The sequence below is a fragment of the Hemiscyllium ocellatum genome, chromosome 23 (assembly GCF_020745735.1).
Source record: "Hemiscyllium ocellatum isolate sHemOce1 chromosome 23, sHemOce1.pat.X.cur, whole genome shotgun sequence".
Lineage (NCBI taxonomy): Eukaryota > Metazoa > Chordata > Chondrichthyes > Orectolobiformes > Hemiscylliidae > Hemiscyllium > Hemiscyllium ocellatum.
This window is the reverse complement of record NC_083423.1, coordinates 42535073-42561352: the sequence shown is the minus strand read 5'-3', so window position 1 is coordinate 42561352 and position 26280 is coordinate 42535073. Positions and strand designations below refer to the sequence as shown.

Genomic DNA, 26280 nt, shown 5'->3' with positions numbered 1-26280 from the left:
GGCCGTGGCTCAGAGGTATACAAAAATGGCCTAAAAATTAAAGACACATTAGCTAGGTTTTGAATTGACCCATGGCCAAAAGTGGCATTTGTACCCTCAATTTATTTTAGTCTGTACTTCTTATAGCTCATTCAGTTATAAAATTTCAGAGTGCGTTTACTTTCACTTTGCCTTGAAACAGTGGATGAGCACCTGACGGTTTGAAAAAGAATAGGAAGAAAAACATTGGGGATACCACGAAGGAGATATCTGTACAATTAAAACGGCTAGAAATTGAGATACTTCATGCAATGTTCCAAAATGCACCAAGTTATTAGACATAACTGTGGCCAACTTAGTGTGTTTAAGAGGACAGACTGCACCAAAATCAGAGATGGTTAATTTACGCCAACTCAGGTCCTTTTGTTGTTTTAGAATGGTTTCCTTTATTTTGTGTTGCTTCACCTCATCTCTCCTATCAAACCATATCATGCTCCGATACCCTTGCAATAAATATCACCTATCTTGTGCCAACTGTTTCCAGCAGACCAATTGAAGTCCATCACCATGATTTTCACAATTGATGAGACCACCAAATTTTGTGTCACCTGCAAACTCTGAAATTTTGTCCTGCACGCTTTGATCCAGTTCATTCAGATCAAGAGGTCCTAATATTTCTTCTCACAATCTGATGATTCCTCCAATCTGCAAACTAGCTGGTTTCTAATGCTCTTTTCTGTTACTCGAGCAACTTCATAGCTATGCTATCTCTTTCACACATATTCCATGAGCTTCGCTGATAAGTCAGCTGTGTGACATTTTGTCAAACACCTTTTGGAAGTCTAAGTATGCCACACATTACCCTGAAACATTTTATCCGTCACTACTTCAAAAGGCTCAAAACAACTTAGTTCAACTATAATTTAGGAGAAAGTAAGGATTGCAGATGCTGGAGATCAGAGCTTAAAAATGGGTTGCTGGAAAAGCACAACAGGTCAGGCAGGAGAGGGGGTGAGGGCGGAGAGGTCAGGAAGAAGATTGCAGATCAAGAAGGCGGTGCTGAGTCTGAGGGTTGGGACTGAGAAAAGGTGGGGGGAGGGGAAATGAGAAAGCTGCATTCATCCCTTGTGGTTGAAGGGTTCCTAGGCGGAAGATGAGGCACTCTTCCTCCAGGCATTGTGTTGCCATGGTTTGGTGATGGAGGAGGCCAAAGACCTGCATGTCCTTGGCGGAGTGGGAGGGGGAATTAAAGTGTTCAGCCACGGGGCGGTTGGGTTGGTTGGTGCGGGTGTCCCAGAGGTGTTCTCTGAAACGTTCCGCAAGTAGGCGGCCAGTCTCCCCAATGTATAGGAGACCACATCGGGAGCAGCAGATGCAGTAAATGATGTGTGGGGAGGTGCAGGTGAATTTCTGATGGATATGGAAGGATCCCTTGGAGCCTTGGAGGGAAGTGAGGGGGGTTGGCGCAAGTTTTGCATTTCTTATGGTTGCAGGGGAAGGTGCCGGGAGTAGAGGTTGGGTTGGTGGGTGTGGATCTGATGAGGGAACGTTTCAGAGAACACACCTCTGGGACACCCACACCAACCAACCCACCGTCCCGTGGCTGAACACTAACTCACCCTCCCACTCCGCCAAGGACATGCAGGTCCTTGGTGTCCTCCACTGCCAGACCATGGAAGAGCACCTCATCTTCCATCTAGGAACCCTCCCACCACAAGGGATGAATGCAGATTTCTCCAGCTTTCTCATTTCCCCTCCCCCCACCTTCTCAGTCCCACCCCTCAGACTCAGCACCATCTTCTTGATCTGCAATCTTCTTTCCGACCTCTCTGCCCCCACCCCCTCTCCAGCCTATCACCCTCACCTTAACCTCCTTCCACCTATCGTATTCCCAACACCCCCTCCCTATCTTTTATCTTAGCCTGCTTGGCACACCCTCCTCATTCCTGAAGAAGGGCTTATGCCCGAAACGTTGATTCTCCTGTTCCTTTGATGCTGCCTGACCTGCTGCGCTTTTCCAGCAACAGACTTTTAAGTTCAAATATAATTTGCCTTTTTCTTAATGAATCCACAAATGTCCAAGTCACACACTTTTGGCCCAGTCTATCATTTCGATAAGCTTTCCCACCAATGAGGCTTAATTGACTGGGTCTGTCACTGCTGATTCCATTGGATTGTGATGACACTATGGCTTTTGGGAGGCACGGTGGCACAGTGGTTAGCACTGCTGCCTCACAGCGCCTGAAGACCCGGGTTCAATTCCTGACTCAGGCGACTGACTGTGTGGAGTTTGCACGTTCTCCCCGTGTCTGCGTGGGTTTCCTCCGGGTGCTCCGGTTTCCTCCCACAGTCCAAAGATGTGCGGGTCAGGTGAATTGGCCATGCTAAATTGCCCGTAGTGTTAGGTAAGGGGTAATGTAAGGGTATGGGTGGGTTTCGCTTCGGCGGGTCGGTGTGGACTTGTTGGGCCGAAGGGCCTGAGAAAAAAATTTTCTTTTATCTTTTTTTTTTCACCGGGCGGCACGGTGGCACAGTGGTTAGCACTGCTGCCTCACAGCGCCAGGGACCTGGGTTCAATTCCCGCCTCAGGCGACTGACTGTGTGGAGTTTGTACGTTCTCTCCGTGTCTGCGTGGGTTTCCTCCGGGTGCTCCGGTTTCCTCCCACAGTCCAAAGATGTGCAGGTCAGGTGAATTGGCCATGCTAAATTGCCCGTAGTGTTAGGTAAGGGGTATGGGTGGGATGCGCTTCGGCGGGTCGGTGTGGACTTGTTGGGCCGAAGGGCCTGTTTCCACACTGTAAGTAATCTAATCTAAAAAAGTAATCTAAAGTAATCTAATCTAATCTAATCTTAAGTGATGTATTTTGTCTGTTTTTTTTCAATGAAGGTTGAGACAGAGGTGGCAAGCAGTCTGCCCAAAGCCAATAAATATATTGAGATCTTGGGGTTTACTTTTTTTAAAAGTTGGAACAATTGAAGCAGCCGAAATAGGTGAGGTCAAGCTCCTTTACATTCAGATTCTTAGTTTTATTTTCTTCAGCTGCAGTTGAAATCTTGAAATCTTGAAGCTGGATGTGGAAGTGCTTACTCCTCTGTCTGTTACCTCTAAAAGTGGTGATTTTCTTCATGCTGTTAGAATTGCATGTGAAACAATCTATTTTACTCAATCTGCCTTCGTCAAGGGTGTGTTTATGGGGTATTACTACATTGGAACAGTTAATTAGTAATGGTTAGTACATAGTCAAGTATTACAACAGAGGTAGAGTTGAGTCAATTCTTTTTCATTTTGTCTGTATTTTTACTCTAAAGTTAAAACACAAGTATATTTTGTTTAAAGTCGATTAGTTTGCCCAGACGAATTGCATCTGGAATACAACATCTTACACTTAGCATTAAAATAAAAAAAGGTTGGGTTTAGACCATCTTTTTCTTTGTAGTAGTTTGGTCTCGTCCACAAAAAAAATTATCTAACTCCTAAACATGTTGTCCATTAACAACGTTATGCTCAAAAAGTGTATTATGTATTCAAGAACTTTACCAATGACTTCAGCATAGTTCAAAACACAGATGTTCTTAGTGGAAAAACTTTCAAAAGAATGAACAGATTATTTGCTGGAGCTGGACAATAAATGGTTTTGGTTTTATGTATGATCCCAGATACAGCAATTCATATTTATTCACATTCTTAAGTAAGGAAGCTCCACCTTCTGAAATGTGTTCTCTACCATGGGTTTCAGATGGGTTCAGATCTTCAGACTGAAGGATAGTCACTGCAGCAGCGTACATTGGAGTTACATATCAGAACAAAAAGTCAGAGTCATACAGCATGGAAACCGATAGTTCAGTCCAACCAATCCATGCCGACCAAAATCCCAAACTAAACTCGACCCTCCTGCAGGGGCTTGGCCCACATCCCTCCAAACATTTTTTATTTATTTACATATTTAATGGTCTTTTAAACATTGTAACTGCACCCACACTTCTCTGGAAGTTCATTCCATCCATGAACCACCACAAAAAATAAAAATTGCTCATGTCTTTTTTTAAAATCTTTCTCCTCTCACCCAAAAAATGTGCCCCATAGTCTTGAAATCCCCCACCATAGGGAAAGACAGCTGCCATTCACCTTATCTATACCCCTCATTATTATATAAACCTTGACAAGGTCACTTCGCAATTTCCTAAGCTCCAGTGGAAAAATGTCCCAGATGATCCAGCCACTCCTAATAACTCAACCTTCCATCTTGGTAAATTTCTTCTGAATCCTTTTTATTTTAATGATATATTACTTTATAATATTAACCTTCTTGTAGCATTAAATATCATAAATGGACTTAACTTCTCCAGCTTTTCCTTCAATTCTTGCTCTCAAGATCAGAATTGTTCAAAAGCTTATTTTCCTCCTTTCACTTTGTTTATTTCAGCCAGTATCAACTCTATTCTAATTGTTTAGAAGTCAGTTTTTCAAAGGATAAGTATCAATGACTTGCTGATTTAAATTTTTTTTTCCCCACTTTACTGGCCACATTAACCATTTTATGCCATGCTGTTGGTCAAGTAAGTGCACATAAAAACAACCGTTCATTGGTGCAATATTTCCTATACTTTGAACAAGTCTATGTTGACTTGGCTTCCAATATATTCTTGTGAAATTATATGGTATCCCAGCATCATGCGCTGTTTTGGGCAAGTCCTTATATAGCTGATGCCATAAAATTGTCTAGCAAGTTAAATTTTCTGATAGGCAATTAGTTGGTATCTGGAACCCTCTAAAAATGTCCCCAGTTTAGCATTACATACTTTTCATGCGGTAGGAGTTACTTAATTTACTTGCTACCTGAACAAGTTAGAGATTAAAACTGCAAAGACTCCTAGGTAACAGTTAAACTGATCCTGCACAAACCCCAGCTATCTACACGCATCAAAATAAATCCACCATTCCCTGATCAGAAATCACTCACTTGGACCCAACTGCCCATCAGCACTCTCCCCACTAACCTGTCCTTCTTCACCCTGACTTATCCGATGCCTATACCCACAAACCTGTCATTCTATCACCCTAACTTGTCTCGCCAACATTCATTGGAAACCACTGAATAACACAATGTTAAAATAAATAGAAACTAATTAGACTTAGAATTATTAACAGTGACATTAAATCTGCAATTTACATTAAATGCTTAGAAGAAACAGGAAAAAAAACCTACATAGACCTAAACAATGCTACACAGGTTTAATTCCATTTACCTTTCAGTACAAATACCCACTCTGTCTTTTGCCACTGTCAGAGTTTGCATGTCATTTAGTGTCACAGCTTTGTCTCCCTTCCCCATTCTACACGGTGTTCAGGCTGAGACAACAGGCTGCAACGGATGCATCCTGTACAGCAGTAAAACACATGCAGAAATTGGCATTTTTTATATCATTGCTGACAGCTTATCTACTTCAACTTTAATCAGAGGTTCTGAGCAATATTTTTTCTCTGGTACAAGTATCATTTAATTGCAAGCCTTTAAACACTTCTGAAAATAGCAACACTCTTGATGTTACGCAACCTACCTCCAGCCATCTGTTTCAAGGTAGCTAAATGCTCCATCAATGACACTTGCAAAAAATTGTCCTCCAGTAATGAAAAGGGTATTGACAGTAACTAATCGTCCTCTGAGATGGGAAGGTGCAGCCTCTGCAATGTATACCGTCACAGTCATGGAAGCCAGTCCTAGGGAAGAAATAAACATGCAGAACTGAAGACTACACAAGCAATGATCACTTTATTGTTCACTGAAGAGCTGAACGGCAGTAATTTCAGGCAGAAATGATAGAAAGGCTTAAAGCACATACTACGTAAATCTGGCAGCAATTTCCTTGACCATCCATGAACGCTGAGCTTACTGCTTCTAAATCCAGTTGCTTATGTATTATTACTAACAAAACTATTCAAACTTAACTCTCACTCAAAAACTCAGAGGATAGAAGATTCAGAAGCACATTTACAACGATGCTTGAAGGTCTCCCACAGGAGTTGGAAAACTAAAAAGCATATCAAAATCCAAATAGCTACCTATAGAAAAACTTCCATCTCAAGCAAGGAAGTTGGGTACAAGTTTTCAAAACTTCAATGAGTAACATGCAAATGAAAGCAAGTGAGAGACATATATTCAACTATAAATATTCTGTCCAGTTAAAAATTCTTTGAAAAAACTTGAAAAACTTTCAAAAGATGCATGACTCAGCACAGATACATGATTTTAAATTTCATGTTTAAATAATACATGTTGGTAGACTATTCAGGAAAGGAAAGTCTGCCTATTCAACTAAATAAGAACACTTCAAGACCGAGTGTTTTAAGAATATGTGTACACCTTAATTTTCTCTGTTCAGCAGACTTTAACAACTCATTAAGGGCAACATTTTTTGTCCATCTCTAATGGGCTTTGTGAAGATGGTGCTGAAAATTCTGACTTAATTACTAAAATCTATGGGGAGATGGTGCTTCCACCAAGCTTTTTGGTGGAAACAGTTGTAGGAATTTGATCCAGCACCTGTGAAGGAACACCAACATGTGATGAAGTTATGATGTCCTACGGCTTGGAGGAAAAAAGTTGATAGTGTTCCCAAGTGCCTTGTCCTTGGTGATGGTGCCAGGTTTGGGAAGTGCTGACAAAGAAAGATTAGTAACTTTCTGTAACATACCATGTAAATTGTTCAGTATTCCATATCTCTAATCCCTGACAAACAAAGACAGAAATTGCTGAAGAAACTTAGGATCCTTGAAGGATCACTGGACTCAATGTTAACTCTATTTTCACTCCACAGATTTTATTAGACCTGCTAAGATCCTTCAACAATTTGTTCTTGTTTCAGATCTTCAGCATCTGCAGTTCTTTGTATTACTCACATTTGCTTGCTCTTCTCTATTCAACATAAGTGTATCTAACATACCACACAGATTGGTTTAAGAAAAAGTACTATGACCTCTTATTTGAGAATAAGGCTATATTCAGAGTATCGTACACACATTTTACTTCAGCCTGAGTCACGGAATTATTTCAAATCCTGCACAGGCAGCAGTGATTGACCGCAACTGTTGGCGTATGTTAAGGCACTCTACATTTCTTCTTCCTTATATCACAATAAATTTCAAAAAGCTTCAAGAAACTGTATTGAATAACTTTCAAAAATTAATGCACACATCTGTCTCCTTCATTAATCCAGACAAACAACTCAAATAAGATGATCAAAGTTGTAGAGCAAAAGATGACAAAAATTGAAGGCCTGCTGCTCTGAAATGAAAAGGAAAACATATTTTGCTTCAAAAAGGTATACCTAACATAACACTGCATCTTGTACCAACTGCAAATATATCTAGTACACAGGGATAACATTCATATAACGAGCAGAAGAATAGATCTTGCTAGCCTCAAAAAAGTGTGATTCTTCCTGTGCTAACTCAAGGAATTAGTCAACACATGTGCTCCAATCATATTTTGCTCTCCAAGCATTGAAATATACAGAACTACCACCTCAGTTATCCGAACGCCAATTATCCAAATTTCAGATTATCCGAACAAGATCAACATCCCTTAAAAACGTTATCCAAACAATCAGCTATCCAAACAAAATACTCACTGCCTGTTGTGTTCAGATAATCGAGGTTGTTCTGTAATTAAAGTGTGTGTGTGTGTGTGTGTGTGTGTGTGTGTGTGTGCGCGCGCGTGCGCGCGGGGAGGGGGGGGGGGGGGGTTGGTGGTAATCTTCCGAAATTTCCATGTAACAATTGTTTCTAACAGCACTACTGCAAGTAGTCTACTGAAATCAAGACTACTGACAAAAAGACATCCAACCAAACAAATTTATGCAAAAAACTCTAGTTCAATAAGTCATCAAATGATAGGAACGCAAGAGGCCATTTAACCTGACAAACCTGTTCACTCACTCACTGAGATAATAACTCGGTGATCCAAATCCATAATGCCATTTTTATTCCCAGTCGCTCAAAACTTTGCATTAAGAGAAATTGATAGTGTGGTGCTGGAAAAAGCACGGCAGTCAGGCAGTATCCGAGGTGCAAGAGAATTGATGTTAAGCATAAGCCCTTCATCAGAAATTAGGCTTGTGGGCTAGGGGAAAGGTAGCTGAAGAGCTTCAGGGCAGAGGAGATGACCTGGGGGTGCAGTGAGAGAGACTCACTGAGCTCCTTGTAGGGAGGAGGAGGAGGAGGAGAACTTCAAGGTAGGAATCCTTGGAATACACTTCACATTAGGATTAAAATCAACTAGGAGAAAGTGAGGACTGAACAGAATTAACGGAAATTTGTCAATCGTAAGTTTAAATTAACTATTGACCCAGCATCAAGCTTAGTTTGGGAAAGAGCATTTCAAACCTTTGCCACATTTGCTCAAAGTACTTCCTAACCACTCCTGAAAGACATGGCCATTGCTTTAGGCTATGACACCTTAACATTTCCCAAACATCAAAAAGTTTTCAACTTCCCTAACAGTTCATTTGTTTATTCTGCAACCATAAACACATCAAGTGCCACACTCTGGATCAGTATTATTTTCTCCTTGCTTGTCGAAGTCTTTAAATAAAAAGAATCAGCAAACATTGCTTCGTTAATTACTTTGCCATCTGTCAATGATTTCTTGCGTTTTGCCAAAAGAAACAGCCTTCAGCTCACCAATTTTCTTTGTCCAAAGCATGTAGCTCAAGGGTACGCGATCCTTGAATGTATGTGTTGTTCCAAATTCCACTTTTTAACTCATTGATATTTACTTTGGTGACAGACAAGGCAAACACTTTTCCCTTTCAGTTTTGAACAGAAATTCATTTACCCATTCTATGTGGGCATAATATACTGATATTCTTTTACATGGTCCAGGTTCATCACTTGTTATTGTTTCACCTGGCAGTTTGTGCAGTTACTCTACTGCTGATCCCACTGCAGGTAAGCCTTTGGACATCTAGAATGTTTTTCATTCCTTTCAAGCGTGGGTTCACTGGTTTCTGAAGCCCCTAGTTGCCTTATGTTGCTTGAATTCTGGAGTGGGGCATGAAAACTACGACTGCAATTTTTATTCATCCTGCACTGGCCTATTAAGTCAACTGAAAGTTGGTAGAGCACAGATAGAAGAGTAGGATTAGCTGAGCTCTCTTGTAGTCTGCAAGAACATGATGGGCTGAATAGTGCCCTATGTTTCTTGTACTGTAAATGTGTGGCTTCACACATCAGTTCCTAGTATATTTGTAACTCATATTTGTTTGCATTGTCACCACTTTACTCTGCAATGAGCATCCAACTAGATCAAACAGCCTGTAGTCAGTGGTGTGCCACAGGATTGGTGCTGGGTCCACTACTTTTTTTTTATTCATATAAATGATTTGGACGTAAAAATAGTAGGTATGGTTAATAAGTTTGCAGATTACACCAATTTTGAGAAGTGTAGTGGACAGTGAAGAAGGTTACCTCAGATTACAGCAGGATCTTGATCAGATGGCCAATAAGCTGAGGAGTGACAGATGGAATTTAATTTCGAGAAGTGTGAAATGCTACATTTTTGAAAAGCAAATCAGAGCAGAGCTTACACAATTAATGGTAAGGTCCTAGGGAGTGTTGCTGAACAAAAAGACCTTAGAGTGCAGGTTCATAGTTTCTTGGAAGTGGAGTCGCAAGTTTAGGAAAGTGAAGGCAGCATTTGGTATGCTTTCCTTTATTGATTGAAGTGCTGAGTATAGGAGTTGGGAAGTCATATTGCAGCTGTACAGGACATTGGTTTGGTCACTTTTGGAATATTGGTCTCCCTCCTAATGGAAGGGTGTTGCAAAATTTGAAAGGGCTCAGAAAAGACTTAAGGATGTTGCTAGGGTTGAGGATTTGAGTTCTTTTGGGAGAGGTTGAATAGGCTGGGGCTGTATTCCCTGGAGTGTCTGAGACTGAGGGGGTGACATTATAGAGGTTTAAGGTCAAGAGGGGCATGGATAGGATAAACAAATAAGGTCTTTTCCCTGGAGTGGGGAAGTTCATAAATAGAGGGCACAGGTTTAGGAGAGAGGAAAGATCTAAAAGGGATCTAAGGCAACTTTTTTCCACAGAGGCTCGGCGGCACAGCGGTTAGCACTGCTACCTCACAGCAGCAGAGACCTGGGTTCAATTCCCGACTCAGGTGACTGACTGTGTGGAGTTTGCACATTCTCCCAGCGTTTGCGTGGGTTTCCTCTGGGTGCTCCGGTTTCCTCCCATAGTCACAAAGATGTGCAGGTCAGGTGAACTGGCCATGCTAAATTGCGCGTAGTGTTAGGTGAAGGGATAAATGTAGGGGAATGGGTGGGTTGCGCTTCGGCGAGTCGGTGTGGACTTGTTGGGCCGAAGGCCTGTTTCCACACTATAAGTAATCTAATCTAATCTTAAAGGGTGGTGCGTACATGGAATGAGCTGCCAACGGAAGTAGTGGAGGCTGATACAATTGCAGCATTTAAAAGACATCTGGATAGGTATATAAATAATGATGGGTTGAGAGGAATATGGTACAAGTGCTGGCAAATGGGACTAGGTTAGGTTAGGATATCTGAAGGGTCTGTTTATGCTGTACATCTCTAAACTCTGAAATACAATGAAGCAAGTTTGCAAAGCCTATTGAGACTATGCACTTTTCTTGCTTTTCCAGAAGTTCAGCAGCAATCAATGCAAGTAACGAAAGGAAACCTGGATGGAATCAACTGTCAGAGAATCTGAAATCAATCAGATGATTACCATCTACATGTGCTAACCATGCTTCTAGATGGTAGTAGTTGCTGGATTCCTATCCTCTGACTTGCTCTTCTTGCCAGTGTTTTTGTGGCTAGACTAATTCAGTTTCTGAGCAAAAGTGAGGATGCTGGAGATCAGAATCAAGATTAGAGTGGTGCTGGAAATGCACAGCAGGTCAAGCAGCATCCGAGGAGCAGAAAATTCGATGCATTCATATCATTGGGTTTTAAAACATTGTGCGCACATTTTGGCCAGTTGAGCTCAATTATCGGTACTTTGCGGAGTTATGACATCTCTCCCCTCCTGTTATGCTTTTCAACCATGTTAACATTTAATTAATATCTCATTTTTAAACAAAGACCAGCCCACTTTTATCCAACTCTGCCTTGATACCTTAATCCTTGCCCTTAATGTTTACGTTTCAAACTAATATTTCTCTCCCTCAAACAGAAAGCAAGATGCTATCAAGTTACGAACACTCTTCACTACAGGATCCTGTAATCAGCATTACCAGTTCATTTGGCATCAGATCTAAATATTTCCTGGTTAGTTTCACAACATACTGTTCAAAGAAACTTCCAGATGCACTCTGAATTTACCTTTAATTTGATTAATTTGTCTAATCTTCAAAATTTACAGAGGAACCTTGATTAGCCGAATATCAATTATCCAATTTTGGATTATCTGAAGATGATTTCAAGGTCCCAACAGAAACATTACATCAAAGAGGTGTTACCAACACTGATCGTGGCTTTTGTTTACAATGATTAAAAGTGAATTTGGCTTACTGAAATGCTGCTGAGAAGATTCCCAGACATCAACGGGAGCCAAGGAATCATCTCCAAATGACTGATCTCCTACCGTCCCTCTCTTTCTCCACACATTCCCTGGAGTTTTAGACAGAAGTGTAACCTAAACCCCTTTCCCTAGATAATCTCTCCAACATTGTCCTATACAGGACAGAGTGGGAACTTGCCAAAAGGTTGTGTGCGCGCGTGTGTGCACGCTATTTTGAGACTCACCTCCAAAAGCAGCAGCAGCCTTGCTGTTGGTCTCCATTCCAGGGGTGGGGCAGGGAGCGGGGTGTTGCACGATGTGCTGCTGGCTAGTCTCCTGAACGGGGAGCGACCACAACAAGTGCGCACTCTTAATCCCATTGAAGTGAATCAGTGACGGGGAAAGGCTACAGCAATACTACAGGTCCCTAACACATAATTGTGTCTCTGCTAAAAAAACAAACCTTGAGACAGAGAGGGGGGGTGGGGCAGTAAGGTAGGCAGAGAAAGGAAAAAAGGAAACTTCAGAAAACTCCAAAGTCCTAGGAGAGAGGCATTGAATCAGTTATTCAAATAATTACTTAACGAAATACTGCCGCTCTTGGATTATCCCATCTCGCTCGGATACTGGAGTTTCCTCAGTACACAAGTTTTCATGATTTCTTGATTTATACTCCATTGTGCAGTTAAGGAGCACATAGACAACTATAGTGACATTTTTGAAAATCTTGCTATTGCTCGTCTATACCCAAATGGATTATGTCTTGACCTTGCAAGCCAAGATCATTTCTCACAACATCCATTTCCTTCCTTTCCAACCCATAGAAATTAATGTCCCTCTGAATATTTAGTTTCTAGCCTTGGTTACTTTTCTATTTTCTCTGTAATAGCCATCCCATTTATTTCTATTTATGTCAATATATTAAAAACCCTACTATCTGAAAGCAAAAAGTCTTTACATTTTGTCATTTAAAAAAACAAACATTCTTCCTGACTTTGATCCTGTTTGCTTGTGAACTTTTAGATACATACTATGTCCCATGTTACCCATTCTAGTAACCATGACCCAGAATATCACTGCTTTGCACCTCTCCTTTATCTTTAACATTCCAAATTCTCCCTTGCATGACCTCGCTCTCCTACCAACATTTGATTTGCAATCTCTGACTTTTCTCTCCTATACTATGTACAAGACCTTTGCTGTGCTTGAAGCCAAACCTTCCATTGCATGCATGCATTATTAACTCAGCCAAGGAAGAAAACATCAGTTTCTAAGAGAAATGAGAATTGTAAAGCTCTTCCTGAGTGGCATAAAATCAAAGCAAAAATGTAATTGCTTAGCAAAGTAAAATGAAGGGGAGATAATTAAAAGAAGTGAATATTTAAAAAAAAAGGTACAGATGAGAAAAGTCATGAAGGCTAGTCAAAATGAAGGGAAGAAATTACCCTTTAACTAATGTTAAGAAATGCATAACAAGTAGCATGGTGAAGAGGGGAACATTCAGATTGATTCATTCACATCAATTAGCGGACAACAAAAATGTGCTATTCAACAGTCTCGCACGACTGAGAATGACTTTCTTCCACTTCTGGGCTGTAGATCCTGAGCCTTCGGACAGTCTAATTCTGGATCCGCACGAGTTTTCGTGTAGTCGATCTGATCCTTGCACTGTAAATGCTTGAAGTGACTGACACCTTTGCAAATACTTTGGGTTTGTCTCTTAGACAAGAGATTCCTATGAGTCAGTGGGAATTCTACTTTTTTGAGAATATACTTGGAGGTATTTCCTCTCCCCTTCTGGTATCCACTTGACACGGTGAAGCGCTCAGTAAAGTTCATTTTGGGAATCTTTTATCAAGCATGCAAATAATATGCCTCATCCAACAGTACTGAGTCACTGGTTACTATCAATACTCAAGATTTTAGTCTTAGACTCTAATATTGGCATACCCTGCCAGAAGATTTATATATTTTCCAAAGCATTATTGAAGAAACCACTCTTGGGATTGGTGCTCAACATCTCTGCCACATACATAGGAGGGAACATAGCACTGGGGCACTAGAGATTACTAGCTTTTTGCCAAATTTGAAGTCTCCAAAAACAACTTTTCTCTCTCCACACTGCAGAAGACTGTGCTGCCACACTGGAGGCAATGTTAAATTTCACTGTCCATCACTGAGTAGAGGCTCTCATCAGATGAGATCTTTACAGATTTTCTTTCTAGGGAGAACAGGTGCAATGCAGCAGGAGCAGGCTCGTAGAGGGCTTTTGCTTTTTTAACATTTAACCAAATGCTTATTTTGAGAACCTTTGTGAATGCAACTTGGCCTGACTACACCCTTGTTCCATATGTGTTAATTCTCAACTAGGGCATTTTCTTGCTCATCCTTTAGAGAAGCAGAGATGGGCAGGGGTGTTGGTGTAATTACACTGTCTTACTGGATTCCAGTGTGCATGACCTCTGGGTCAGTTCACAAGGATTATGGCTTGCATATATCATGCAGCACATGCACGATTGCAATGAATTGCAGCTGACAACTAAATTTGAAGAGGACTGTAACCTTTATAATTACAATCCTTCACGGTTGACAATAGTCAAAGGCTTTGTGAAATCAAAAGGTGCAGTATATAGAGAACAGCACTCTACTATGGTACCTTCACAAAGAGGCAAATGCACATCCACTGTGCCTCCAGATAGACAGAATCTGCACTGAAATGTCGAGCAGGAGCTCTTCAGCCATGGGGAGAAGGTAATTTACTTCACTCTGTAGTTACAGCAATTTGTTTAACCTTTCTTGAAGATGGACAGATGTATGACATCAGCGATCTGATGATATGTTTACCTCCTTTCAGATGGAGGCACGCATTCATGTCAAGAGTGCATCTGCTCCATATTTAAATAATTTGGTAGGGATTCCATACTTGCCTGTAGCCTTATTGGTTTTCAACCATCAAATAACCTTCTCAACCTCATGTTGGGTCGGGTTGGGTTGTGCAGACTTGATGGCTGGCATCATACTGTTCGAGATCTTAAGGGCATTCACAACAACTTGAACTCATCCTTGAAATGCTCCTTCCTATGAGCACAAACCATCCCCCTCTCCTCCACGTGCCATTCTCTGCTCTCAGCTGAGATCTTTGGGCTGTAGGTCATGTTGGAGAATCCACAAACACCCTGACAGTCCCAAGTGTTATTTGGTGCATTTCTTTTCCCACAGCAGCCATCAATTCCTTTAGGTTATGAGTTTTTCTTTTGCTGGAATTCAGCATTCATTTTCCTGCATACCTACTTCTTTTCAAAGTTTTAACTCGTGCTTCCAGCTTAGGAACATTTTATCCTACATATTATGATCTCCAGGTTATCATCCAACCAACTAGTTCTGAAGTTTCACGATTGGGAAATGTTTCTCAATCATGAATCTCCTTGCAGCTGCTCTTCATGATTAATCTAAGAGCTGACCAGATACCTTCAACATTGTGCTTCCAGTTCATCGATCTACTCATCCAACTGGGCAACATTCATTCATTGCAGAGCCCTTAGGTCTGTTAATGTGGCATTGGCTGCTGCAGCATTTTTTCTCCAGCAGCTCGTCTCGGCTAGGTTCATGAAGACAGACCAGATTAAGAAACAGTTCAGTCCAGCCTTGGTCATGGCACAAATGATGCAGATATCCTCTTGATCCCTCTCTCAGGTAATGACATTATCAAGGAGCTCAAAGCCTCCTATGACACTTGCTTTAGAAACAATGTCTAGAGCCAAAGTATTACCATGAAAATTTCCATGATCATCAGTGAAGTAAGTGTATTTGAGATCACCTAAACACATGCTAGGTACAATGGTTTATATTACATTAATTAAGAACTTTGGTTCTCGTGGTAGAGGTAAATGGATTTCTTGTTTTTAGTTCTGAGAAGGTGATTTTTATTTTAAAAAGGTCAGTATTGGATCAAAATACTGTTTCCAAAACTACATGCCTTAAGATGAATGGCAGGACAACACACAGTCCCTACATACTTCTCCACACCCTCTCATTACTTCTTGCTTGTGGCTCAGTATTGAAGCAGAACGGGATGTTCCACATGCTGACTTAACAGGATGGTCAAAGAATCATTGCTGCTAGAGCAGGCTGAATGTTCACAAAATGGTGACTCAGATTACTCCATGCTGAAGCCAATTCCTAATGCCATGTTTCAAGCTTTGGGCTCTAACCGTGCAGTTTGCTTCAACTGCCTCTCTGCCTTTCTTTAAGACCTCACTGTTTCTCCAACTCTATTTCAGGGCTCCTCAAAAATATAGTTCAAAGTTCTACATAAATGAAGTTATAGAGAAGAAATTACCGGTTTACCCATAAATGAATTATGGACACGGTCAACAGGGATCAAAAAGAATACCAGACGAATTAGCACTTCGTTATTCATCCTTCCCTCCACAAAAATAAAAATTGATCCCACATTTATCTTCCATTTTGTGCCATGATTTGTTATGGGCTCTTTCGTAATGGGTGGGAGGGGCAAGGAGAAAGATGGAAAGGAAAGATTGAGGGTTTCTAAGATAGGTGAGGATTTAGGTTCTGTTCAAGCACATCACTTTAAATAATTTTAAAAATTTTAAATTCCAAACTTACCTTGGTGCAAAATGCAAATATCCAACTGTAATTTTCTTTTACTAGTTTAATTCTTGCTAATATTTGCTTATTGATTTAAAATTTGTTTCTTCTTGGGTTCTCCATTACAACGGACTTAAAGTAAATGCTCTGGGCTCTGATAATATGCTAGCAGTGTTCACATAGTATTGAGAAAAATACATTGGTAATCAAGTCCAACTGCTCCATGGGATGTATCTAAAGCGTGAATTTTTCATTTAAATCAGCAAAGTGGTCAATTTATTTCTCCCTATTATTGCTACCTATAGCAAGAGATTTTTAACTGGCTTTCTTCAATGAACTCAAAAGAATAGCTTGTTTATTTATAAACAAAAGTGGTATCAACCAAGCCAAAATGAAAATTAAAACAATATTGTCTTAAAACTAAACACAGACATTACAACTCTACAGTAAATTTTTATTTTTATAAAAGAAAAATAGATAAACGTCCTAGTGGGCCTTTGTGCAAGTGTCACAGATTCCCAGAAGATTTATGTGACCAGGCATGCACAAAAAAAGGTAAATCTACTTCAGCATTGCAATTGTTCAAATCCTTCTCATTTCTTTTAAAAAGTATTATGAATTCTCAAAAGTATTCAGGGCACATGGTCCAGTACCAGGACACGCTCCTAGTGAAGCTACATCAGGTATTATTGCTCTAATGCAGACATTTGTCCAGGTATGTCCTCCCCAAATAAAAAACAGGGAAAATTCAATTCACCTAATTATCACCTCAGTCTACATGTAAACACCTGCAAGGTGATGATGTCGTACCATTAAACAGCGCCTTCACTGCAATAACTTGCTCAACAATGCTCTGACGTTCTGCCAGGATGAGAGAGTTTCAGATCTCCTTACAGCATTGGTTCAAACATGTACCAAAGTAGTGAATTCCAGAGATGAGCTGACAGTGATTGCTCTTGACATCAAAGCAGCATCTGACCAAGCAAAGCATCAAGGAGCCTGAGCAAAATTGAAATAAATGGAAACCAAGAGGTATAATTACACACATTTGGGAGTTTCCTTCAAATGCATTACAGTTGCTGGAAGCCAATTATTTCAGTCCAAAGACTAACTGCACAAGTTTCTCTGGATAGTTTCCAAGGCACAGTCACCTTCAGTTGCTGCGTCACCTTTCATTGGTCTCTCTGGAAAATGTGTCTGGTGGTGTGGATGATGAGGAGGGAGGAAGTAAACAAGCAAGTGCTGGAAAAGTTGATCCATTTCACTTCCAATCTCCACTCCATTCTCACCTTCACTTGTTCCATCTGACTCCTCCCTTCCCTTCAACATCCATTTCCATTTTAGGGTTAGGCTGGCCATTAATATCCTCACTGTCCAAGGCCTCAGACACATCTTCCAGGTTTCCATGCACTTCAATCTAGTCTACTGTATTCACTAGTAACAATGTGGTCTCCTCTATATTGCCAAGACAAAGCACAGACTGCTGAATGATGTGCAGAACACCTATATTCTATCCACAAAAATGAACTTACCATTTTAACATACTGTTCTCTGGCCAACATCTCTGTATCAAGTTTACTGCACTGCTCCAGTGAAGCTCAGCACAAGCTGGGTGAACAACATCTCATTTTCCAGTTGGGAACCCTCAGCCTTCTGGACTCCAGTATTGCGTTCAATAATTTTATGGACTGAGCACTTAATTAGTTGAACCTCATTTTTCATGTGATAAACTATCTAATTGAAATGTGATAGCTAGAGGATAAATCCAAATGTGTTTTTAAAGTTTTGAGACCAAACAAAAATGGATTAAAAAGAAACTTGCTGAGCATTCTTCATCTGGTAACAATTCTCTGAAGTAGCTTCAAGTCAATTCTAACGTGTGGAAACCAGAACTGCGTGTAGTACTCCAATTGTGGCCCAGCCAAAGCTTTACAAAAGCTGAGCAGTTATTTTCTACTTTTGTATCCAATACATGCATCAATATGAAACAAATTTGCCTTTTTTCAGGCTCAAGCAGGAACTTCAGCAGAGTCGTTGTAAGCAACCAGAAAAAACAAATCTTTCTTACTTTTCTGGGAGAGCGCAAAAAGACTGAAAAACTAAGAAACGTAAAAAATATCTAACATAGAAGAGCTAGGACTATCTGATCAACTACCAACTTGACAAACAACAACTACTTTACAGACAACACCACATCATCACTGTTAAAATCAAAGGAACCATCAGACAATCCAATCTACCCTCGAGACCTGGGCTCAATCTTGAGAAGTTTTCCTTGCCTATTCCCCCCACCCAAACATAGTCAAATAAAGTGTATGGTTTGACACAGATACTGTTTTTTGATGAATAAGTGTCTGCGCAATTGAGGTTTAAAGGGATATAGTTTAAGTCATGTTGTTTAAGATATATATGCCTTTTTCTCTGCACGTTTACAATAAATAAATATTTTCCTGTTAAATACAAAACCAGAATTGTTTCTGTCCAGAATAGCAGTCAGGCAAATTAACCACAATAGTGGTTTAAAATTAGTATTTGTACATTTTAGATAGCTGTGGAACAGTGAGGCTTGATTATCAGAGCACCAGTTAAGTTCTAACATCAAAAATTACAAAACAATTATGAATCACATGTTGGTTATCTCAATATATGTTAATTTCTCCACTACATTCTGTATATCTTTTCACTCCATATACTTTCTATTGATATTTTGTATTTCTACTGATATTTTTGTCATCATCTCTTTCCTTAGTATGCATCAATTCAAGTACTTGTCATTTATTCTAGTTTTGGTCTGCACTCATCAATGTACATTAGTTTCATTGTCTATAATAGGAACCATATAATCTTTTACTGGCTGCATATTATTTATCAGAAGATTTTTGGGTTGACTTGATTAATTTACACTTCAATTTTATTAACTGTTATTCTATTTTACCTGATTGGTGCTTGATGAATTTAGCTGACATGTATCATACACATTTGTTTGGTTGCATCATATTCTTATTCTCTTTCTCTCTCTCCTCAGGGTGGCTGAAGATAAAATATTTTACTGCCCAAATAATATTATCAGAAATGCTCTGGCTAAAAATAGATGGAGAATAGAACCAAATAAGAACAGTTAAATTGGACAGAGGGGAGGTGGCAGAGCAAAATGCATTATTAACAATGCCAAAAGTTGCAGATAAAATGAAAAGGATGGAAAGCACCCTCTGGTCACATTCACAGAACTGCATTTATACTCTTAGTTAAACAAATGAAGATGACATTTAATTTATAAAGTTATTATATCAAAGGAGGCCATTCAACCAGTCAATTCATTGCTACTTGTGGTGTGACAAAGTCAATCCAATGCTCTACTCTATCCTACACATTTTTCTTACATGGCTGTCCAATTTGCCTTTAAAATTGTTCATCATTTACTGTGGCAGATGTAGAAACCAGTTTCTACAAAAGAGTGCTGTAAAATGCAGACAGAGTGCAAGCAAATAGTTAATTGTATAAAGGTTAGAAAACACTTCTCAAACAACTGAACAATCCTGGTGAGTGAGTAGTTTTATTTGACACATACCTGAAAGAAGCACTTGACATTCAAACTATGGGTCCCTGAAGTTTTCCACCCACGAGAAGGTTTCCTTAATCTCGTGTCTGAGTTAATTTTAGATTAAGTGATCTTAGTCACATAATTACCAGGATGTAAGGAAGATTATAATTCCAATAGTAATGACGCCAAGGAATTGAACAATTCTTACACAGACTAGGTAATCAACTCATGTTTTTTGTAAACTTTTTAATGCAGTCATAGATTATTATTTGTCTCATTTCTGTTCCTAGTGTTCTGTTAAAACCATTAATTTCAAGATCCTCTAAAGCCCCTGTTTTGGTGCTATATCCAATTTCTAGTTTAATATTTAGAATGACAATGAGCATGAACATAATCAATATTTAACAGAATCAGTAATCTTCTTTCACCAGTATGTACGCTGCTTAAACAATAATTTTATATACAAGTCAACTAACTGTTCATAAAAGATTTTTATAGGCGTTACCATATCTCTCAAAATCCTCAAAATCACCCAAACATTGAAAGCTTTAAATCTAAATGAACTAGTTTTGAGATATGATTGTATCATACACAGTAAGGTCCCATGAAAGATAAGTGAACAGATATTTTATAATTTATTTCAATTTTAGCAAAGATACAAGTGGTTGTCATGAACTGAGAGAACATCCTACACTTCTTCACATAATGCCACCGCTTAACCTAGTTTAAAAATTCATGTCAAACCTTCTAAAATACCCTTAGCCAACAGAGATTTTTTATTCAACTTAAACTCCAACTAACTCAAAAATGATAGTTCTACCAGCTAAGGGAAACTGCCAGTCTTTTATAAATGGAATTACAATTATCAGTAGTTTCAATACCATAAAAGCTTAAAAAAAACAGGGAAACGTGAATCAGTGTTGTTAAATTCATAAACCAAACTAACATTGATCATCCTGAGACTACTTCAGGAAGCAACATTTGCAGTAATTTCCTGCTAACTGAAATCAAAAATATCAACATTTTTAAAAAAAATTCAAAAAGTGAACATTTGACAACAAAGAAACTTGAATAGCGTTAATACTAAATTCCTAATTTGAGCACAAGGATATCAAGCAGGGACAAAATGTCTTCAAATCAAAATGAAAAAACTGAATGGGAATAATTGCCAAATCACCATCACAGAATCACATTTCCAGAAATCCTTTACAGGAGCAGGGTGCTGACCTGAAGCCTCATCTGCAAGACAAACATGGCCTGGTGGCAACTTTCAAATCACTAAGAAAAGACCAATGCATGCATTACTATTCCTTTCTGTGAGCATACCCAGAAATATCTAGAAAAAGCACTGAAAAAAAATCCATTGTTGTAAAACACAGTCATATCAGTTTAAAGTATGTCACGTGCACATTATAAAGCTATAAGGCAGCAGGGCAATATCATCATCCCATCTGATCAGGATTGCCAACATTAGGAAAATTTGGTTGCGGCAACTATTGTTCAAGTTGAATACAAAGTCTTGTTGACTAAGTGTATTTTAGAAGGTTTGACAGAATTAGGGTTGTGAATTGTTGTTTAATATTCACTTTTAGAGTGAAAAAAATTTGATATTTAAACAGTGGAATTTGCGAGTTCTCTGTCACTTATATTTTAAGATTTCAAGGCGAGTGTGCTTTTTTGGGTATTTGGTTTAATTAACAGAAGGGTTCACCGCTGTGTCGAAACAGTAATACGAAGGTTGAAAGTTGTTTAGCTGAGCCTTAGTTCAAGGCAGAAGGTTGGAGGTGATGAGGAAACAAAATTTCAAGTGGGGATGAAAGGCAATGACATTTGTCTTCTCATCATTTACTCATTCAGCAACTCCCACCTCGGGAGACAGAGGAAGCAAAGCACTGTATTCTTTTCTAACCACACCAATGATTTTGTGTTACTTTGGCATGTGTTGACAAACTGGAGTTCCTGATGAGCAGCTTGGTGTTAGTTCATATTGAGGATTCATCCACAGCACTTAATACAAAGGAAATTCAGCTCATCCAAAAACAAATGTCAGAGAAGCAGTCTGACAACTCAGACAGTGAAGGTGTTAAGAAAATTACTGTCAATAAAATGTGAAACCGCAAAAAGCACAGCAGGCCAAGCAATATCAGAACAGTCGACATTTCGAGCAGGACCCTTCATCAGGAATAGTAAAGTAGACCTGGGTGTAATCAGTGTGTTGAAAAATAACCTAGTCCAAAAACCCTCTAGTAAATGCTGGATGATGCCATCAAACGGCATTATGCAAATAAAAACAGGAAATGTGTGTAGGATTTGAACAGGTCCCAAGAGGCTAAACGAAAGCACTATGCAGAAATATGAAGGACTTAAGGATCTTGGGGGCTTTGCTGTTGAAAAATAGCCAAGCACCTGTAAGATAAACACTAGACAAATGAGTTGAATGGTAAGAATTCATACGAGACACTAATAACAAACTGACAAGATAACCATGCTATGATTATTTTTGACTATATATCACTCAACAATTAGAGAACATAGCACTGAATATATACTTTGCTTAAAATAGTCACTGTCTGTAATAATGAAGTAAATGTCTTTGTGCATTACATATTCTATGACACAGAACAGGAATTGTACTAACAATATCCACAAGCAATTATACAAAGTGCAGTCTCGTATTTACATTCTCATGAATCCACATTTCAATGACAATATTTGAGAATTATTAATTTAGGATTCTAATATTTTTATTCACTTGTGAAACATGTGTCTTGTTGGCTGGTCAATATTTATTGCCCATCCATCGTTGCCTTTGAGGGGGTAGGGGTGAACTGCCTTCCTGAACCACTGCAGTCCGTGTGCTGTTGGCTGACCCACAATGTCAGTAAGCAGGAATTTCAGGATTTCTAAGCTAAGATGGTGACTGGCTTGGAGGGAAACCTGCAAATGGTGATTTTCCCATGGATTAGCCGTTCTTGTTCTTCTGGATGCAAGTGAAGGGTACTGTCTAAGGATCTTGTTAAATTTCTGCAGTGCATCTTGTAGGTGGCTACTAAACATCTTTGGAGAGGGAGTGGACACTTTGAATGTGGTGCAGATGACAGCAAAACTACAGGTGTAGTGGACAGTGAAGAAGCTTAACCTCAGTACAACGGGATCCGATCAGGTCGGCTAATGGGCCAAGAAGTGCAAGATTGGAGTTTAATTCAGATAAATGCACAGTACTGCATTTTGGAAAGTCAAATCAGGACACTTGTACACTTAATGGTGAAGTTCTGGGGCATGTTGCTGAACAAAAATACCTTGGAGTGCAGGTTCATAGCTCTTGAAAGTGGAGTCGCAGGTAGATAGAATAGTGAAGGTGTTTAATATGCTTTCCTTTATTGGTCAGAATATAGAGTACAGACATTGAGAGGTCATGTTGCAGCTATAGAGGACATTTGTGATATTGTTGGGAACATTTAACAATGCATGATGGGAAATATTGGCCAACGCTCAAGTTCTAGATCTGGAGGTTAAAAAAGGACTATGACAAATGGATGACCGCCTTTTTCAGGGCTGGTTAATTTTTGCAGGCAAACATTACAACTTATACTAAAAACCTTATTCCTCTCCAAATGCTCCCCTTAAATTTCAGTTGTCTGATGGCAATGCAGTCATTTTATGCCCTCAGAGATGCTTTGGCTGCAGCCCCAATGCTAGGACGCCCGCTGTATGACAGCCTCTTTCAGTTGTATATGTGTGTAATAGATGAATGTGCTACTGGTGTCTTAGCTCAGCAGCATGGTGACTGTTGTTGTCCAGTGGACTATTTTTGCACTAAATAGGATCCTGTTGCCTGTGGCCTCTCTCCATGCACTCAAATCCTAAATGCCATCCATTTGTTAATACAGGCAGCTTCTAATCTGACCCTTCACCAGCCCGTACAGGTGTACACCTCATACTCTGTTGTTACCCTCCTCATGTCTCAGCAGATCCAACACCTCACTCAAGCTTGTCTGAGCCATCATAAGATCTCATTGTTACAAAATCCTTACCTCTTGTTTTGCCACTACTACACTTTGACTCCTGCTACATTCCTCGAGCAACCCCCTGATGATCTTCCCGACCCCCTACATGACTGTTTGTTTAGGAGTCATTTCCTTATTGTACCTCACCCAGATTTAGCAGACCTCCCATTTGAAAATCCTGATCTCATTTTATGTTGATGGTACTTCCTGTGTTTTCCAGGACAGTGCCCGGCAGTCAAGCTATGCTATTGCAACAGACACTGCAGCTTTTCAGAACCCTGTCGCTACAGAGAAATCCGAGCTTTTTGTCCTTACCAGAGCTTGTATTTTAGTCATTGATAAAATTGCCAACATTTACACAGACACCAGATACGCATTCAGTGTTGCCCATTTTGGCCACCTCTGGCAACAACGAGACTTCCTTACTTCCACAGGGTCTCGCATTCAAAATGCTCTTTAGATTATAAATCTCCTCGATGCTATTCGGTTTCCTCATCAATTGGCTGTTATTAAATGTACCTCACACACAAAGGGGGACACTCCAGTGCATTTAGGAAATGTCCTGCTAAGGAGGCGGCTGCATCAGCCATTTTACTTATTCCAACTGATGGGATTGAGGCTCCAAAATAAGTAGCTACTTTAGGGACAAAGGGCATGCCAGATCTTGCTGCACTTCAAACTTTACAGAGTGATGCCTCTGAATCTGAATGTGCACGTGGAAAGTCGATGGGGTATTTGCACTCCTCGACACAGGGTGAGAGGGGAAAGATATAAAAGAGACACAAGGGACATTTTAACGCAGAGGGTGGTACGTGTATGGAATGAGCTGCCAGAGGAAGTGGTGGAGGCTGATACAATTGCAACATTTAAGAGGCATTTGGATGGGTATATCAATAGGAAGGGTTTGGAGAGATAAGGGTTGGGTGCTGGCACGTGGGACTAGATTGGGTCGGGATATCTGGTCGGCATGGACAGGTTGGACTGAAGGGTCTGTTTCCATTCTGTACATCTCTATGATACAAGACATCCAGCTAACAGCAATATGTCAAGTTTGTATTCCTGATTCTTTCTTAACATACTTATTGATTACTAGCATTCTTGTACTCATCTTGGCAAGGAAGGAATAGTATAGCTACTTTAGAAATCTGATGGCGCCTGGATTTGAAATCCTCAAGAGCGAAGGTGAAGGCGAAGGTGGTGAAACATGTTGGCACAAATGATGTCAGGAAGAAGAGGAGGGACATTCTAGCGGGACTTCGGAGAATTCGGAAAAAAGCTGAAAAGCAGGATGTCCAGGTTGGTTATCTCTGTTTGCTTCCAGTTCCTCGGGCTGGAGAGGCCAGGAACAGGGAGATAATGGACTTGAATGTGTGGCTGGGGAACTGGTGCAGGAAGTAAGGATTTAAATTCTTGAATCACTGGGGTAGGTTTTGTGGTAAGGATAAATTATACAAGAGGATGGGTTGCACCTTAATAGGTGGGGGACCAGCATTCTGGCAGGCAGGTTGAGAAAGTTAGAACAAGAGAAGACGAGAAAGTTTGAAGTGTAGCAAGATCTGGCATGCCCTTCGTCCCTAAAGTAGCTACTTATTTAGGAGCCTCAATCCCATTTTGAGGCTCATTTGGAAATTGGCAGTGACGATGTTGTGGGATAACGGAGGCGTGGCTTCAAGTGGACAGGGCCTGGGAAATGAATATTCAAGGCTTTACGTGCTATCGTAAGGACCGACTGATGGGCAGAGGGAGTGGCGTGGCCCTGTTGGTAAGGAATGATATTCAGTCCCTTGCGCGGGAGGACCCAGAATCAGGGGATGTAGAGTCAGTATGGATAGAGCTGAGAAATTCTAAGGGTAGAAAGACCCTCATGGGAGTTATCTACAGGCCCCCAAACAGTAGTCTAGATGTAGGATGCAAGTGAAATAAGGAGCTGAAATTGGCCTGTCGCAAGGATATTACTACAGTTTTTATGGGGGATTTCAACATGTAGGTAGACTGGGAGAATCAGGATGGTACTGGACACCAAGAAAGAGACTTTATGGAGTGCCTCTGAGATGGATTCTTAGAACAGCTGGTGCTGGAGCCTACCAGGGAGAAGGAAATTCTGTATCTGGTAGTGTGCAATGAGCCAGAATTGATCAGGGACCTCGAAGTGAAGGAGCCATTAGAAGGTAGTGACCATAATACAATAAGCTTTAATCTACAATTTGGAAGGGAGAGGGTACAATCGGTAGTGACAATATTTCAGCTAAATAAAGGGAACTATGGAGCTATGAGGGAGGAGCTGGCCAAAGTTCAATGGTGTAATACCCTAGCGGGGACGGTAGTGGAGCAACAATGGCAGGTATTTCTGGGTATAATCCAAAAAGGAAGAAAGATCCTGAGAGGAGGCAGGGGTGGCCGTGGCTGACGAGAAAAGTTAAGAAACATATAAAGTCAAGAGAAAAAGTATAACACAGCAAAGATGAGTGGGAAAACGGAGGACTGGGAAGCTTTTAAAGAACAACAGAGGATAACTAAGAAGGAAATATGCTGAGAAAAAATTAGGTACGAAGCTAAACTGGCCAAAAATATAAAGGCGGATAGTAAAAGCTTTTTTAGGTTTGCGAAAGGAAAGAAATTTG

General features: G+C 40.1%; 1 protein-coding gene across 3 annotated transcripts in view; it reads right to left on the bottom strand.

The window, feature by feature from the left end:
• Nucleotides 1–26280, bottom strand: part of LOC132826763 (proton myo-inositol cotransporter-like) — a 135448-nt gene that overhangs the window by 95081 nt on the left and 14087 nt on the right. For all 3 annotated transcript variants that reach the window (XM_060842941.1, XM_060842943.1, XM_060842942.1), the window contains exon 2: nucleotides 5539–5698. In XM_060842941.1, coding sequence (XP_060698924.1) covers nucleotides 5539–5698 — 160 coding nt within the window. The remainder of the gene's footprint in view (nucleotides 1–5538; nucleotides 5699–26280) is intronic.